We start from the raw sequence: 16,327 nt of genomic DNA on the forward strand, positions 1-16,327 counted from the left end.
TTATTCTTTTTTTTAAAGATGACTAAGAGGTTAAAGAGTGCTAAAATAATAAGAGAGATAATTATACATAGAAATACATATTTCATAAGCACACCATTTGAACATATGACGGTTTTAAACACACCACAATTTTTCTAAAAAAAAATTATTATTTACATATAAATAACAAATAGTAAATAATGATAATAATATTAGTTAACTATTATTATTATTATTATTATTTTCAAATAATACGAGTGGATGACCAAGGCATGTTTTTATAGGACAAAAACAAAACGACCAACTATAATTCAAGAAACACACACCCACTCTATCCTCTGCCTCTAACATGGCAATGGCAATGGCGCTTCGCAGGCTTTCATCTTCCATCGACAAGCCTTTACGTCCTCTCTTCAACGCTTCCTCTGTTTACTACAAGGTCCTCTCCTTTTCCATTTCAAATCAATTACCACTAATCATGTATCTATAGCTATGATGAACCTTATTCACCATTTTCTCTCAAATTCCTTAACCGTTTAACTACCTGGAACTCATTGTCTTTTGATTTTTCCATTGTAGTCCTCTTTGCCTGATGAAGCTGTCTACGAGAAAACAACTGTTACGGTATGTTCTGATTGTAAATGATAGTATATGATATCATCATCATTCATCACTTTACTTTTATGATTCATGGCAAGGACTCTTGCACTTGATGATTCCTATGTACTAGTTAGTTATTCATGATGTTTTCGTTTGAGACTGTTGTCTTTGCAGTGGCCAAAGCAATTGAATGCTCCACTCGAGGTTGTTGATCCTGAAATTGCTGATATCATTGAGCATGAGAAAGCTAGACAATGGAAGGTAAACTTTTCACTTTTCAGTGTTAACTTATCTTACTCTATACTATTTACTTTTGCATCTTTTCCCCTAAAACCTTTGTGTTGAACTTCAAAATTATTCTGCACCTTTTTGTTTGATTTTGTGTCGTATGATGCAAAATATGATACTCAATTCCCCATCAATAGGATTTTTAGCTTTCAAAGGACTTAGCTTTTTTTCCCCACTATTTTTGAAGGGGCTGGAGCTGATACCCTCAGAGAATTTCACTTCTCTCTCTGTAATGCAAGCTGTTGGCTCTGTCATGACAAACAAATACAGTGAAGGATATCCCGGTGCAAGATACTATGGTGGAAATGAGTATGTTGGTCTTTTACTTTCTGTTTGCGATTGTAATGATAATTCATGGAAGCCAATGTTATCATTTTGGATTTTATATTTTGAGTGCCTAATTTGAACCAATTCTAAGATTATGGACATTTCAATTTCAGGTTTATTGACATGGCAGAAACACTATGCCAGAAGCGTGCCTTGGAAGCATTTAGGTTGGATCCAGCAAAATGGGGAGGTAAGAACATTAGAAAAACCAACCATTTTTATTTTTTGATAGATTGTACAACTACTAACTTAGCTAGTAGCCTAGTGCTTTGTCTTTTGTCCTAAGCATGCAAGTATATATATATCTCTTGATTGGGTTTCATTTTATTCTGGTTTTGAGTGGTTTTACTTTTTCTCAAAACATCAAATTAGCAACAGCTTGAACCATTGAAGTCTCCCATGACTTACGGCATGTTTGGATCAACTTATTTCTTCTCAGAATCAATCCTGCCGCTCAAAAACTAATCACATGAGATTCTCCCCAAAATTAATTTTGACTTCAGAATTAATTGTATAAGGATTTCCAAAGATGCTATTAGCTTGTTAGCTTGCTAAAATTTGAAGTGATCTGCCTTGGACTTCTCTGAGTGTGGGGGATTTTTATATATATATTAGTTATTAGATAGATGGTGAGTTTTCTCATATGTCATTGTTACCCCTAACTTGCAGTGAATGTGCAGCCTTTGTCTGGTTCTCCTTCCAATTTTCATGTTTATACTGCATTGCTAAAACCTCATGATAGAATCATGGCACTTGATCTTCCTCATGGAGGGCATCTTTCTCACGGTTACCAGGTATTATCAGCTTCCATCATTCATTTCCTGTTATAATCAAATCTACAATAAATGTATGCCTTGTTGGTCATTGTTGACATTTTTCTGGAATTTCATCCAAGATTAGTTAGAAATAACTTTATAGTCGTTAATGAAAATTAAACTTGTTTACTGCGTACTTATATTTCTATTATTGTATTACAATTAATAAATCTTTTTAGATTATCATTAGATGCCCTCTTTATTTCTTTGTTCTTCTTTTTCCTCCCTCCAAGAAGCTTTCTTTCTTCATGTAAACTGTTTTCTGTTTAACTATCCTGATGATAAATTAACAAATACTAATTTCATTATGCAGACTGACACCAAAAAGATATCCGCGGTCTCTATATTTTTTGAGACAATGCCATATAGATTGGATGAAAGCACAGGATACATTGACTATGACCAGGTATCTTTGCAGTTCCTTTTATCATGGTCATGATCCTTTTTGCAATAATCCTCACTTTTGGGTTAGTTTTTTATACACAATTGGCTTAGTCCACTTAGTGCGAAAAGGCTTGGTAGTTGTTGTATTTATGCACTATTAACTTGATCATACTCATTCGAAGTGTCCATTAAAGACTAGCTCTTAGAACTAGAAGATTCACATGATATACATGTGGAGAGTTTGGTTACATGCTGCATACATATGAAACGAACTCAGATAGTTTTTTTACCACATTACAATATCTATAACTAGTGACTGATGGTCTTAAGTTCTTAAAACCAACTAATGCTTAAAGATGATATTTCTGTAGCCACTAAATAAACCTTTTACTTTTAACTTGACTATGAGAGGCAATGGGAGTTGTTTTGTTCCACATTTCCGTTGCATCACTATCCAAAGTGGTAGACAATTTATTTGTCTTCTCGTTTCTCTTCTAATCTATTGCAATTTGGTGAGTGATTAACAATTAATCAAATTCAGTTTGCCCTGAGTGTGTCAATTCTCAATTTTGCAGCATACTTGCTCAGTTGCTCCTTAAGTTCAGAATAATATTTATGTACCATTTTTGAGTCAGCTTGATGTTTTTATGACGTGAACAATTTTGAAATGCAGTTGGAGGCATCGGCTAAACTCTTCAGGCCAAAATTAATTGTTGCGGGAGCTAGTGCTTATGCCCGTCTATATGATTATGACCGCATACGCAAGGTAATTTGAAGTTAGCATAGAATGATAGAAAGTGGATGTGTTTCTTAGAATTTTTGGTTTTTAATTTGAATGGGTATCTGGAACACTCAGAGGGCTGAACTAATTGAACATGTTACAGGTGTGTGATAAACAAAAAGCTGTGTTGTTGGCAGATATGGCACACATTAGTGGATTGGTTGCTGCTGGTGTTATCCCTTCACCTTTTGATTATGCAGATGTTGTGACTACCACAACCCACAAGTCACTTCGTGGACCCCGTGGGGCTATGATCTTCTTCAGGAAGGGGGTGAAAGAAATCAACAAACAAGGAAAGGAGGTACATTCTTAACAATTCATTTAACAATATAGTGACTAACAATTTAACAATTGTTTTTAATATTCTGGCTATTTATGCTTATTCCTACATAAGCTCATGGCTAACATGCAACACTATATTTTCTTATGTCTTTGAAGGTGCTGTATGACTATGAGGACAAAATCAACCAAGCCGTTTTCCCAGGACTGCAAGGGGGTCCTCACAACCATACAATTACTGGTTTAGCTGTTGCATTGAAGCAGGTACTGCATAGAGAAGATTATGATGAAATTTATTTTTCTGGAAATTAAATTGTGAGTGACTAATGAAAAGGATCTATGCCAGTGTCTTTTTTTCTTGATATTGAGGTTTTTATATTGAATTGTAATTTCAGCAGACAGTAAAATGGATATAAAGTAAGTTTTTTCATCATTTAGCTTAATAAGAGGGTCGGTTTGAGGTGTTGATTTGGAGAGAGACATAGCTTTTGAATGTTACTGATTGGATCTTGAAAGAAAGTATGGAATGTGATGTATATTCATGAAATGATTAGTTTCTTTTGTTTTTCCTTGTGTTGGTTCAGGCTACAACTCCAGAGTATAAAGCATATCAAGAGCAGGTTCTCAGTAATTGCTCAAAATTTGCACAGGTACATTGGGAAGGATAACTTAACTGCCTCTTTTCCCACATATTGGATCTTAATACAGCACAAGGTTCAGTCTCCTTGCAGGAAAAAAGAGATTAACTCCATGTATTTTAAGTTTTAACACTAAATATGTTGCAGGCTCTGAGTGAGAGGGGCTATGAGCTTGTTTCCGGTGGAACTGAGAATCATCTAGTTTTGGTGAATCTGAAGAACAAGGTAACTAACAACTACTTTGACTTTCCAAATAAGCATTGTCGAGTCTATTATGCTTTGCAATTGTAACATTCAGTGCTAATAATTGTGTTACGGTCACAAACCTCACATTAAATTACAAATTATTTTTTGTGATTAATTCAAGATATCAACCCTCATAATATAAAGTGAGACTGGTGCTCTTTTTTCAGGGTATTGATGGCTCCAGAGTTGAGAAGGTGTTGGAATCAGTTCACATTGCAGCAAATAAAAACACCGTTCCGGGAGATGTGTCTGCTATGGTTCCTGGTGGCATCCGGATGGGTACATGCTTTTCATTGCTAATATATTGATCTTGATTCCATATTCAATTACTTGAATTTGATCTTGATAACTCTTGTGGCTTTCAGGAACTCCTGCTCTTACTTCTAGGGGATTCGTTAAGGAGGATTTTGTTAAGGTAGCTGAGTTTTTTGATGCAGCTGTAAACTTGGCTTTGAAGGCCAAGGCAGAGAGCAAAGGTTCCTAAGTTTTCAATATCCTAATCCTTCATGAGTTTGTGTTTGTTTTATCTGGACAAAGCTAGTATAAGTTGCTGGGTGCTTGAATAAGCTTAACATGTAGTTGTGGGTGATTTTTCTTTTGAGCCAGGAACAAAATTGAAGGACTTCTTGGCCACAATTCAGGAATCATCTTACTTTCAAACAGAGATTGCAAAGCTTCGCCACGATGTTGAGGAGTATGCGAAACAGTTTCCAACCATTGGTTTTGAGAAGGCAACAATGAAGTACAAAGAATGAGAAAAGAACAATTCCCCTAAGGTATGCATTTGTATCAATCATATCATATCATTTGAGTGTCCACTTTAAACTTCAGTTCATATGATAAAAAAAAAGAAAACTATTCCAAGACAAAATGATACCAGCAATCCGATCTTAAACTTCTGAAGAATATACAAACATGAGATTTCGAGTCAGTTTCTCTTTTCCAAGATAGGAAATCTTGCATTTGGCACTTCTAAAAGATCAAAATTTCCCATTAAATTATACGAAATCGTAGATATTCTCTCATGTACTTAGTTTGCTATGTGGCAGGGAACACTATGGTCTTAGTGACAAGCAGTTCAACGTGATCAGTGTTCCTCATTCATGGAAGAGAAGGAAAGCATATAAATAGTTTTAGCCAAGAGCCTCTATGTATGAACCTAGAAAAACTTGATCGATTGGTATCTTCTTGCAATGTATACATACATGTGTGATTACTGTCACAGCCCAATGCAACTTATAGCATTATTGCTTTACTTGGCCCTGAGTGCTTTACTTGGACCTGACTGGTTGAAAATGTGAATAACAAACCATTTCAGAGATAAGTTGGAAAACTAAAACAGATCAGTGGCATCATCACCAAAGCTTAACCAGAAAAAGAAAAAAAAATCCTCGTGAGCATTATCTTAGTCCTCTTTGGAAAAACTTATCTGAATTAAACTTATAGGTGTTCCAGAGAGTAAATAGTTTATAACCGATCTTAAGCTGTTTTTGAGTTTATTAAATTCCTCGGATTAGCTTATGAATAAACGTTTATACCTACAACCTACTTTCAGCCTATTTCAACGCGTTATCAAATTAGCTTATGAAAAAGTGCTTATGCAGCACGCGCTAATGAAGTTATTTATCCAAACTTTGTAAAAAAATTAGAAGAACACATAGGAATGGTTCCCTTCACTGTTCCAACATTGAAACACGTGAACTAAAATTTTGAGACATAAAACTAAGGCCTAAGTGGGAATCTAAAACCAGTTTTAATGTGTTTGGAAACTGAGCAGATTTTCATGTTTGGAGAAGTGATTTTAAAAGAAGCTAGAAGCTATACTGATCTGGAAGGATTAAGTGAAAACAATTCAACAAACATGGTGTTAACATATTTGAAACTTACATAACAAGAAGGCTCTATGAGAGTTATCTGATTCTGTTAGAATCTATTAATCTGATTATGTTAGGATTTCTTCCTACAATAATGAATAATGATATATACACACCTCATTTTTTAAACACTCAATTTCCACCTCTTTTTATTTTTATCTCTCTCATTTTATCATCTATAACATCTCATATTTTCTCTCTCTTACTTTTTCTTTTCTTCCTATCTCTCTCACCATTCCACCTCTCCACCTCAAAAGAGAGGTGTGGATGAAACATTACTCTACAAGAATGCTAAATTGAAATTCTTGATAATCAGTATGTATTTATTTGTTCTAATATGTACTTATCAAAACTAACAATTTTCTAGGAATCACATTTAGCTTATCTTATCAGTAAATTTGTGTATCATATCATACATGAGATGATCAGAACAACAAAATCATCCCAATTTAAGAATTAAAATATACTTTAATGAGTTACCTGAAAAGATATTATTATGTATCCACATGAAAGATTTTTGAAGAACCTGACCAAGAAACAAGCAAGTATACAAAATGAGAAACGGTGGTGTTGTGGTTATTGCCCTTCTTATATCAAACATGCTCATGGCAACACGTCTCACCCTCACTCTCTCTATACCTCGCTCTGTTCACCCTCTCCTTAAACGCACTTCTCATTCCATTTCACTCCTCAAACAATTCCCTAAATCCCATCCTTGTCCCCTCTGGTCTTCTTCCTTCTCCTTCTGCCTCGACGCACTTCACAAGTCCACTTCCCCTTCTTCCTCCTCCTCCTCCTCCTTCACTTCCTACTCTTCTCCCTCCATGGCCGCCGCCGCCGCCGTCGAAGCCAACCCGCTTCTCCAGGACTTCGACTTCCCGCCCTTCGATGTCGTTGAACCCAAATACGTGCGACCCGGCATTCGTGCCCTCCTCACCAAGCTGGTAACGAGTTCTCACCCTTTGGATTCTTCGTTGGGTTTTGGTTAATGGGTCTGAGTTGGTTTTGCGTTTTGGGGTTTTTCAATTAATGGGGTGTTTTTGTTTTTGTAGGAACGTGATTTGGAGGAGCTGGAACGCACTATCGAGCCGTCATGGCCGAAGTTGGTGGAACCCTTGGAGAAGATTGTAGATCGGTTGTCTGTTGTTTGGGGCATTGTCAATCATCTCAAGGCTGTTAAGGATAGTTCTGAGCTGCGTTCTGCCATTGAAGATGTTCAGGTATTTTTTGTAAATTGTTTTGGGGTTTTTGTTATGTGAATTTTTGGTCTTGTTCTGTTGATGGTACTGGTAGTGTTATATTTGTATAATAGTATAGTTGTTTTCTATGCATTTGGGATTTGTGAATTTTTGGGCTTGTTCTGTTGATAGTAGTGTTATATTTGTATAATAGTATAGTTGTTTTTCTGTTGCTCCTTTTTGTTTTTGGCCATCTGCTAAGAGGGCTTGTTCTTTGTTTGTAGGCAGAAAAAGTTAAGTTTCAGCTTAGACTGGGTCAAAGCAAACCTATTTATAATGCATTCAAAGCCATTCGAGAGTCTCCTGAGTGGCAGACACTGAATGATGCTCGCAAACGAATAGTTGAAAGTAAGTTACTAGAATATGTTATTGCTATGATGTTCTTGTATATTTCTGTACTGGCATGTTATTTTTTATTTTCAGTTGCTCAAATTGTTCTATGCTACATGACTAAAATTTTCTGATTTATGGATCCACTGCTTGATGCTGGGCTAGTTCTGAGTGTAAGAGAGATATTGCTTGTGTTCTACTTTACCCAGTAACGATTGTATTTGTGCTCTTGCAGACCAAATAAAGGAGGCAGTTCTTAATGGTGTTTCTCTTGAAGATGATAAAAGAGAACAGTTTAATAAGATTGAACAGGTGTGCTACTTTAACTACTGAAAATAAACGTCAATTGCGGCTGTTAGCAGCGTATGCTAATGAGTCCTGGTTCCCACCATTCAGAGTGATATGGACCTAATCTTTGGTTGTATCTCTATTTTATGGGAACTGGGCCTATCTTGTTCTCTAACTAGAGTGGAATGTGTGCGTCTTACAAACAAACCTCAATTGAACAAATATTCAAAGATCATCTGAACCCAAATTATATAACATTATAAATGGAATGAATTAACTTATAATTTTTTTTTTTCAAATCCTAATTATAAAACTGATGAACATATTGTAAGGGTGTAAGTAGGATTAGAAACTACAGTATCTAAGACCCAAACTAATTTTTTGTTTTAATATTCTACTTGTTGGTAATTTTTATGTCTACTCATTTAGTTTGGGTCTAATTGTTGCTCCTACATATGCAACAGCCAGTAATCCAAATTCTATTGACAGTATATGCCAGTGAGCGATTTTGCTTAATATCCGAACTCTAAACTAGACCAAATATAATACTACACCTTAATGCTCACTTTCAGGTTGTGCTTTTTTAGTCTTATATATGCTTTTTCTTTGTCATGGTTTCATCCATAGGAGCTCGAAAGGTTATCACAAAAATTTGAGGAGAATGTTCTGGATGCAACAAAAAAGTTTGAAAAGCTGATTACAGATAAGAAAGAGATTGAAGGATTACCTGCAACTGCTCTTGGGTTGGCTGCACAAAGCGCTGTGTCCAAGGTATATCATGTTTACATTTTATGTTATTATAGTCACGTTATGACAATCGGCTATCTTTTTGAGTTTTGATTTCTTGGACGGGAAATGCAGGGGCATGAGAATGCCACCGCTGAGAATGGGCCGTGGGTAATCACATTGGATGCTCCGAGTTATATTGCTGTTATGCAACATGCTCGCAACCGTTCTTTGCGTGAGGAAATCTACCGGGCATATATAACACGTGCTTCTAGTGGAGATTTGGATAATACAGAAATAATTGAGCAAATTTTAAAGCTTAGGTTGGAAAAGGCCAATCTTCTCGACTACAAGAACTATGCTGAGGTATGATTCGTTCCTTATTAAGAATACTAGTCTTTTGTAGGTTGCTGATGTAAACTCTATCAGGTTAGCATGGCATCCAAAATGGCAACTGTTGATAAAGCACAAGAACTTCTAGAAAAGCTCCGCAGAGCTTCTTGGGATGCTGCAGTACAAGGTAGTATAAGATGTGTTTCTGATTTAATGTTTGCATCTTGCTACAAGTTGTATGTAGTTTTTTTAATTAATTTGTACTAGTAGTTATGTATGGGGAAATATCATATATATATATATATATGTATATATGAGCTAGACCTTCATTGTCATTGATTATTGCAAAATATTAAAAATAGATGTGTACCATACCCTATATGTGATTTTCTTTTTAAGTTTGGTTTGTGTTTGTGAGTGTATGAGTAGATGTCCCCTATATGCGATTTTCTATTTAAGTTTGGTTTGTGTTTGTGTTTGTGAGTGTATGAATGTCCGTTTTCTTTAATGAGGCAATAACTTAGGTGTAATCTTTCTTCCCTGCAGATATGGAAGACCTTAAAATATTCTCCAAAGGTCAGGGTGCATTGGAAGCTGATACTTTGACGCATTGGGACATTAGCTTTTGGAGTGAGAGGCTACGTGAATCAAAATATGACATCAACGAGGTTACTCTCTCTCTCACTCACAGTTATCATTTGTTTATGGTTTTCTGCCCTTGTTCACTTCCTTGATTACTTTACTGCCTCAGGATTTAATAAGGTGTTAGTCTTGCTTTTGTAATTGACATTTTAATTTAATTTGAAAAACTTATTTTTCTGCTGCTGTGTCTCTTAGGAAGAACTGCGTCCATATTTCTCTCTGCCAAAGGTTATTGATGAACTTTTTAACCTCGCAAAAACACTATTTGGTATTGAAATCGAGCCAGCTGATGGTCTAGCACCGGTAACTAGATTTGCTTTTGTCCATCTATGGTTCTTGTACTGTGGAGCATCTATTTTAAACTTACTGACATATGATTGTTGTTTTCAGGTTTGGAATAATGATGTCAAGTTCTTTCGTGTAAAAGATTCTTCTGGTAGTCCAATTGCGTATTTTTATTTTGATCCTTATAGTCGTCCTGCTGAAAAAAGGCAAGGTGCATGGATGGATGAAGTGTTTGCTCGTAGTCGTGTATTATCACGTGATGGTACCTCAACAAGGTTGCCTGTTGCCCACATGGTGTGCAATCAAACACCTCCGGTAGGAAACAAGCCAAGTCTAATGACATTCCGTGAGGTAACCTCAGTTTTACTTGATCAATTTATCTATTTTATATTTTTAGCATTGATCGTTATCTGTGTAATAAAGAAAAGCTAATTCAGCTACACTAAGAGAGCAATAATTTCCCCGGGTAGTTTCTGGTTTACTTGTGTTTTCAAATTTTAGACTGTGTTTATCAACTATATATCAGAATGGCTTTTATTAATAGTTTGAGATTTAATATTTGTTTAACTGCATGAATAGTCTCTTACAATTTTTCCAATTGAAATAGTTTTTTCAGTCCGCCTGTTTTAAATTTGAAGAAAAACTTTTGGTTTTAAATGAACTTCAATATTGAAAATTCATGTTGGATAGCAGACAAAGTCATACTAATGAAGTTTCAAAGTTTCCTTGTTTCTTCCAAGGTAGCGCAGATTAGAATAAAATGGCTAAAATGAAAAGTACCTCTCTCCAGTTGATCAATTTCAGAAACCCCCACTGTGGTTTAAACTTAAACATGACTATAGTATAAAATCAATCCCTTGTTCACTACTCCCTAATGCTGCCCTTGTGTTCAAACTGTTTTTTCTTTTCTTCTGAAAAACAGGTTTTAGAAGTTGTTTCTGACATAATTTTTAAATTAAAAAGCTGAGAAGGGAATCAAACAAGCCCTAATATGCTAATTTGATAAGATGAGGGAGCCAAGTTGTTGAATTTGGAACTGCATTGGACTTTTTCAGTATTTTGAACTTGAACTGTAGTTGAAGGGATTTCTTACATTTTGTCCTAATAAAATTAATAGATCATTGAGGCTTGGCATACTTGATATGTAGAATGAGCTGCTGCTACTAAGTTGCTGATAATTATTATAAATTCATTATGTTTCACAAAGTATCTGATTGTCTTCCCCTTTTTCTCAGGTTGAGACTGTCTTCCATGAATTTGGCCATGCACTTCAACATATGCTTACAAAGCAAGATGAGGGTCTGGTTGCTGGCATTAGGGGAATAGAGTGGGATGCTGTTGAATTACCTTCTCAATTCATGGAAAACTGGTGTTACCATAGGTAAGTAATAATGCATGTCCCTATGAAGTTTATGCTCTTGTTTTGCATGGATGTTACTTTCATAACCAGAATGAAGAATGATCTTTGTATGTTATACCCAAACTGTATTCATCTTTTTTATTGAAGTCTACAAAATAACTTTTGCAATATATTTGGGAAAATAAACTATTTCTAACTATACATTGTCCTGAGACATCAGTAATGCTTTTCACTGGTTTTGATTCAATATTTCAACTTCTTTTCATTTCGTCACTATGGAGAGCCAAATTATTGGGTTTGTCTCTTAGTGACCTGATCCATTTTAACCCCTTATTTGAGGTTGATGTGTTGCACATTAGTATATTTTGCTTATTTTTAACAGTCTTTCTTGACCAGAGTATCTGTATCATGTTTTTTTTGAATTTATGGCATTTTTTTGTTGTGTTAGAGAGACTTTAATGGGAATTGCAAAGCATTTTGAAACTGGGGAGAGTCTCCCTGAAGAAGTCTATTTGAAGCTTGTTGCTGCCAGAACTTTTCGTGCGGGCTCTCTAAGTCTTCGACAGGTTAGTTGGAATGTATTGGTTACCCTATTAGCTTATAGTTTACCAATTCCAACTCCCTAATATGTATCCATTGATATAATTTGCAGCTGAAATTTGCCAGTGTAGATCTAGAACTTCATTCAAAATATGTTCCAGGGGGATCAGAATCTATCTATGATGTTGACCGTAGAGTTTTTGAGAGAACTCAAGTGATTCCTCCATTGCCAGAGGACAGGTTCCTCTGCAGCTTCAGTCATATATTTGCAGGTTTGCTTTGCCTCTTATATCTCTGTAATCATGCAGTATCTTGGTGAAACTCATTTCTTTATCTGGATTTTGTATTTATTAGGAGGATATGCAGCTGGATACTATAGCTACAAGGTATAATCTACGTTGCTTTAATATTTATGGACATATCTCGTAGTCCACTTCTTTTTGTTTTCTGATTTTAGTTTACCTATGCACTTGTTTTATATTCCTTTTTTACCCTCTCCCCTCCTCTATAGAACTCCTCCTGCCTCTCAAACAGATGGGATAAACTATTATTCTCTATCTTATATTGAATTTGTCTATTGTGCAGTGGGCTGAGGTACTGTCTGCAGATGCTTTCTCTGCATTTGAAGATGTTGGATTGGATAACAGCAAGGTATATTTGATTTAACGAAGTACTACACTGTCAATAAGGATTGGCGAAGGCTTTTCTGTTTGCTTCAAAACTCCCTGTTTTTCATGATTATTTTTTAATTTAATAAAACGTTTTAGACTTTTAGCTTATCTTGTGCTGGTCCCTGAAAGATTGGATAGACTTTGGTCCTTGAAAGATAAGTGACATCAGTTAGTATTTCAATAATAGGAAATGGCATCAATTCAGTAACTCAATGATAGGAAAAAAATATTAATTTAGTCTCTCAATAGAAAATTACTTCCATTTAGTTCCAAAAGGACTGATTTTCATGTTGCTTAATTTAGTCCCTCAATAGAAAATGACATCCATGATTGAGGGTTTAAACTTCAAACAGTTTCTTAATTTCTCTCTCTCTGTTGTCTCACTTTTATTTTGGTCCATTCTTTGAAACCGTGCCTCCCAAGCCTTCAGTTTCATTTTCCTCAATTGGTGATGAACTGATGATCCTGCAAACTCAAACTATTTCTTGAATGGTTTAAACTTATTGTTATTAGTATCAAACATGGTTATGTGATGTTTCTGGATGCCAATTATGACCTTGACCTGGACCCTTGTATGGTTAGAATGCTTCTCAAAACTTATTTGTTTGTGCTCATTGATCATTATGTTCTTTACATAGGCTGTTAAAGAAACAGGACACAAGTTCCGGGAGACCATTCTTGCTCTTGGAGGTGGCAAGGAACCACTGGAGGTGAGATCCTACATTAGATTTCCTCCCAACCTCTCTTTACTTTCATTTTTTTTCTGTGAAGTTAGCACTTAAAAGAAGTTCCAGAAAATATCGCACGAGATAAGCTATTATATTATATGAGCCTGTTTGGATACAGACTTTGTACTGTAGTTTATCTACTAAGAAAAACTCACTATATAACTCCAATAAGTGTTTGGTTTGCATTCAAACAGGTATATGAATTCACCAAACATCTTACTTGTGCTGAACATTTAATGCTGCTTTATGCAGGTCTTTGTGCAATTCCGTGGTCGAGAACCAACACCTGATGCGTTGCTCAGACACAATGGCCTAGTTGCAGCTTAAGGATAAAGTTGTCCAGTTTATTATATTCAAATAAATGTGCTTCATAACTTTTTGTTCTTAATTTTACATTTTTAAATGAGTTTTACTGTACATTTAAAGGAGTTTAATTTTCAAAGGAAATTATTTAGCTGTTAACATTTGTTCAGTGGTTTTAATTCTTTTCTCACTTGATCAAACCAACACTTATCATCCACGTGCCTTAAATAATTACTTGTTAATTGTGAAAGCTCTGGTCTAACAACGATTTCATGCCTTCACGTCTTGCTGATCTGGTGGGTGGATGGGTGGCTAAGTGTTGGTTGGCGATCTTACATGAAGAAATCTCTAAAAACAAAAACTAACCTTTGTTACAAAAGTTAAGAATGTCACTTTTGATTTACTAACAAACTAGCATATCATGAAACAAAATATAATGAATTTTAAGGAGCATGTTTTGCTCGCATTAAGTAGTAAATGATTGGTCATGAGATGTGCTATATTTTCATGGGTAAGAATGAAACTCTTGGCTTCATGGTTAAGAAGTGAGTGGTTTCATGGTTAAGAAGTGAGGTAAACAACTAGCATGGGTTGAAACAAGTGATTGCAAAAGCGCAAGAGGCTCAAATGGATTAGGTTTTATTCCTCTCTCTTTTCCACCTCCACCTTGGAGGAATGAGAAGAGAGAAAGAAATAAATAAGTGATATGTGATGTGACAGAAAATGTAGAGAGAAATATGAAGAAAAATGTGTGAAAATGAGATGAAAGAAAAAGTGAAGTGTGAATGAATCATTACTCTGTTCAAATATAAGGTTGAACATAAATGTCTTCTTTAATTGGATCATTGGAGTAATGTTGCAGTTTTTTATTCAGTTGAACGAAACCTCACTATAAACGATTGAAAGTAGAGTGCAACCATAAAATAATCCATACCTTCAATTCAAAGTGTTTGTTTCAACTTAGATAGTTGATTCCTCTTTAAATAGAAGTTTCCTTAAGGTTATAGACAATAAGATTTGGTTAGATTAAATTGTTCCCTTTTCCTTATCTGGTAATCAAGAATTGTTGATGTTGCAACTTAAGTCAGCCCCACATAAATCAAGTGATCTGTTTACTTTGCTTTTTGGTGGTGGGGTAAGTGAATTAGGTAGTACCATTATTCAACTCAGATTATAACTCGTCGCAACAATTCATTCTCTATACACACTAATCATTAATTGAACACTTTTAAATACTTAAGAAGTTCATTTATATACTAATTGTGTTGGACCTTGTCGGTTTATTATATCTTATCTCCTCTGTCCTAAGTTTTTTTTAAAAAAAAAACTCGTTTGTATATATATCCTTTTCTTTGATGCTGGAAAATATATTCATTGCTTTATCACTTATAAGACCTAAAATTTCCATTTTGTTAATTAGTTAGGTACAAAAATTAGGACAGAAAATCAGTGTTGGAAGTTGGTAGTGGAAGAAAACAAAAGCCTGCATTTGCATTGGATCTGAAATTGCAGAGAAGAACAAGAAGAAAAGATGGCTCGTGCCGGAGGGATAACAAACGCCGTAAACGTTGGAATCGCAGTGCAAGCTGATTGGGAGAATCGCGAATTCATCTCTCACATTTCTCTCAACGTTCGTCGCCTCTTCGATTTCCTTGTCCAATTCGGTACAATACAAACCCCTTTTCCTTCTTTCGCCGGCCTCTTCGATTTCATCTCTCACATTCCCTTTTTCGCTTTGTTCAGAGGCTACGACAAAGAGCAAGTTGGCTTCATTGAATGAGAAGCTTGATGTATTGGAGCGTCGTCTGGAACTCCTTGAAGTTCAAGTGGGCAATGCATCAGCCAACCCTTCACTTTTCGCCACATGATGAGATGAATGTGTGTTGTTATAGAGCTTTCCAGTAAGCACTCTCTCTACCTGTAATGTAAAATCTTAATGGAATAATTCTCCATCTATCTTCGTAGTCACAAGTAAAGTGTTTTCACGAATGCCATGCTTTATTGAGTAACCCTACTTCTTTAGTTGAAATGTATTGGGTTATCATAAATACCTTTATTTGCAACTTTAGAATAGCAAAATCATATGGCTCATAAATGAAAGCTGTTGCAATTCTCAGATATTTATCCTCTTTGTCCTGTTACAGTGCCTTTAAATTTAGTCCTTGTCAAATAGCAGATATCGCGGCACTATAGCGCTATAGCGTAGTGCTGATAGCTCACCGATATCCGCTGTTATCAGCTCTGAGGGCTTGAAATAACAGATTTTTGACTTTCTGCGATTAGCGATTAAGAACACTCTCCTTGACAATGCAGCCATGTGCCCTTGTGTTTTCACGGTGCCTTGTGCACTAAGCTTACCTATTCTCTGCTCTTCTGAGACCTCGATTTCGATTGGAACATATTTCTATTCCTGGCTCAATCACTTTAGTCCACTGAATCAGTCGTCTTAGCTGTAGTAATGGAATGAATTCATCAATTGAGTAAAAGTATTATCACCTTTGGTTAGTACTGTCCATTTGTCGTAAAAAATGAAGCTTTTTTCGCTGGAAATTCTTTAGCTGGATAAAAATAGATGGTACATACTAATTTGATCATGTGATATATGTGACACATGGATCAGAATTCAATTAATACTCTATTCTGCGTTTTTAATCTGTGCACCATCACCATGA

At 35.5% G+C, this 16,327-nt stretch overlaps 3 protein-coding genes across 3 annotated transcripts; all 3 read left to right on the forward strand.

Annotated features, from left to right (window-relative positions):
• Positions 1–260: 260 nt before the first annotated feature.
• LOC130740112 (serine hydroxymethyltransferase, mitochondrial) lies at positions 261–5,592 on the forward strand. The gene is made up of 16 exons (XM_057592618.1): positions 261–418; positions 559–603; positions 754–840; positions 1,055–1,176; positions 1,308–1,384; positions 1,864–1,988; positions 2,323–2,415; positions 3,067–3,159; positions 3,278–3,475; positions 3,613–3,717; positions 4,038–4,103; positions 4,239–4,316; positions 4,505–4,616; positions 4,703–4,813; positions 4,944–5,113; positions 5,387–5,592. Exons 1-15 carry the CDS (start codon positions 329–331, stop codon positions 5,090–5,092), a joined length of 1,551 nt encoding a protein of 516 aa, XP_057448601.1. The 5' UTR covers positions 261–328; the 3' UTR covers positions 5,093–5,113; positions 5,387–5,592.
• A 1,143-nt stretch (positions 5,593–6,735) lies between these two features.
• On the forward strand, positions 6,736–13,814 carry LOC130740111 (probable cytosolic oligopeptidase A). Its single transcript, XM_057592617.1, has 17 exons — positions 6,736–7,155; positions 7,264–7,431; positions 7,674–7,797; positions 8,015–8,091; positions 8,695–8,838; positions 8,929–9,159; positions 9,223–9,313; positions 9,673–9,794; positions 9,964–10,071; positions 10,159–10,404; positions 11,289–11,434; positions 11,862–11,979; positions 12,066–12,225; positions 12,308–12,339; positions 12,539–12,604; positions 13,263–13,334; positions 13,605–13,814. Exons 1-17 carry the CDS (start codon positions 6,766–6,768, stop codon positions 13,677–13,679), a joined length of 2,370 nt encoding a protein of 789 aa, XP_057448600.1. The 5' UTR covers positions 6,736–6,765; the 3' UTR covers positions 13,680–13,814.
• A 1,235-nt stretch (positions 13,815–15,049) lies between these two features.
• On the forward strand, positions 15,050–15,775 carry LOC130740113 (protein BRICK 1). Its single transcript, XM_057592620.1, has 2 exons — positions 15,050–15,319; positions 15,399–15,775. The coding sequence occupies exons 1-2, from the start codon at positions 15,187–15,189 to the stop codon at positions 15,521–15,523; spliced, it is 258 nt and encodes an 85-aa protein (XP_057448603.1). The 5' UTR covers positions 15,050–15,186; the 3' UTR covers positions 15,524–15,775.
• Positions 15,776–16,327: the final 552 nt, after the last annotated feature.

The sequence above is a fragment of the Lotus japonicus genome, chromosome 2, assembly GCF_012489685.1.
Source record: "Lotus japonicus ecotype B-129 chromosome 2, LjGifu_v1.2".
NCBI classification, from domain to species: domain Eukaryota; kingdom Viridiplantae; phylum Streptophyta; class Magnoliopsida; order Fabales; family Fabaceae; genus Lotus; species Lotus japonicus.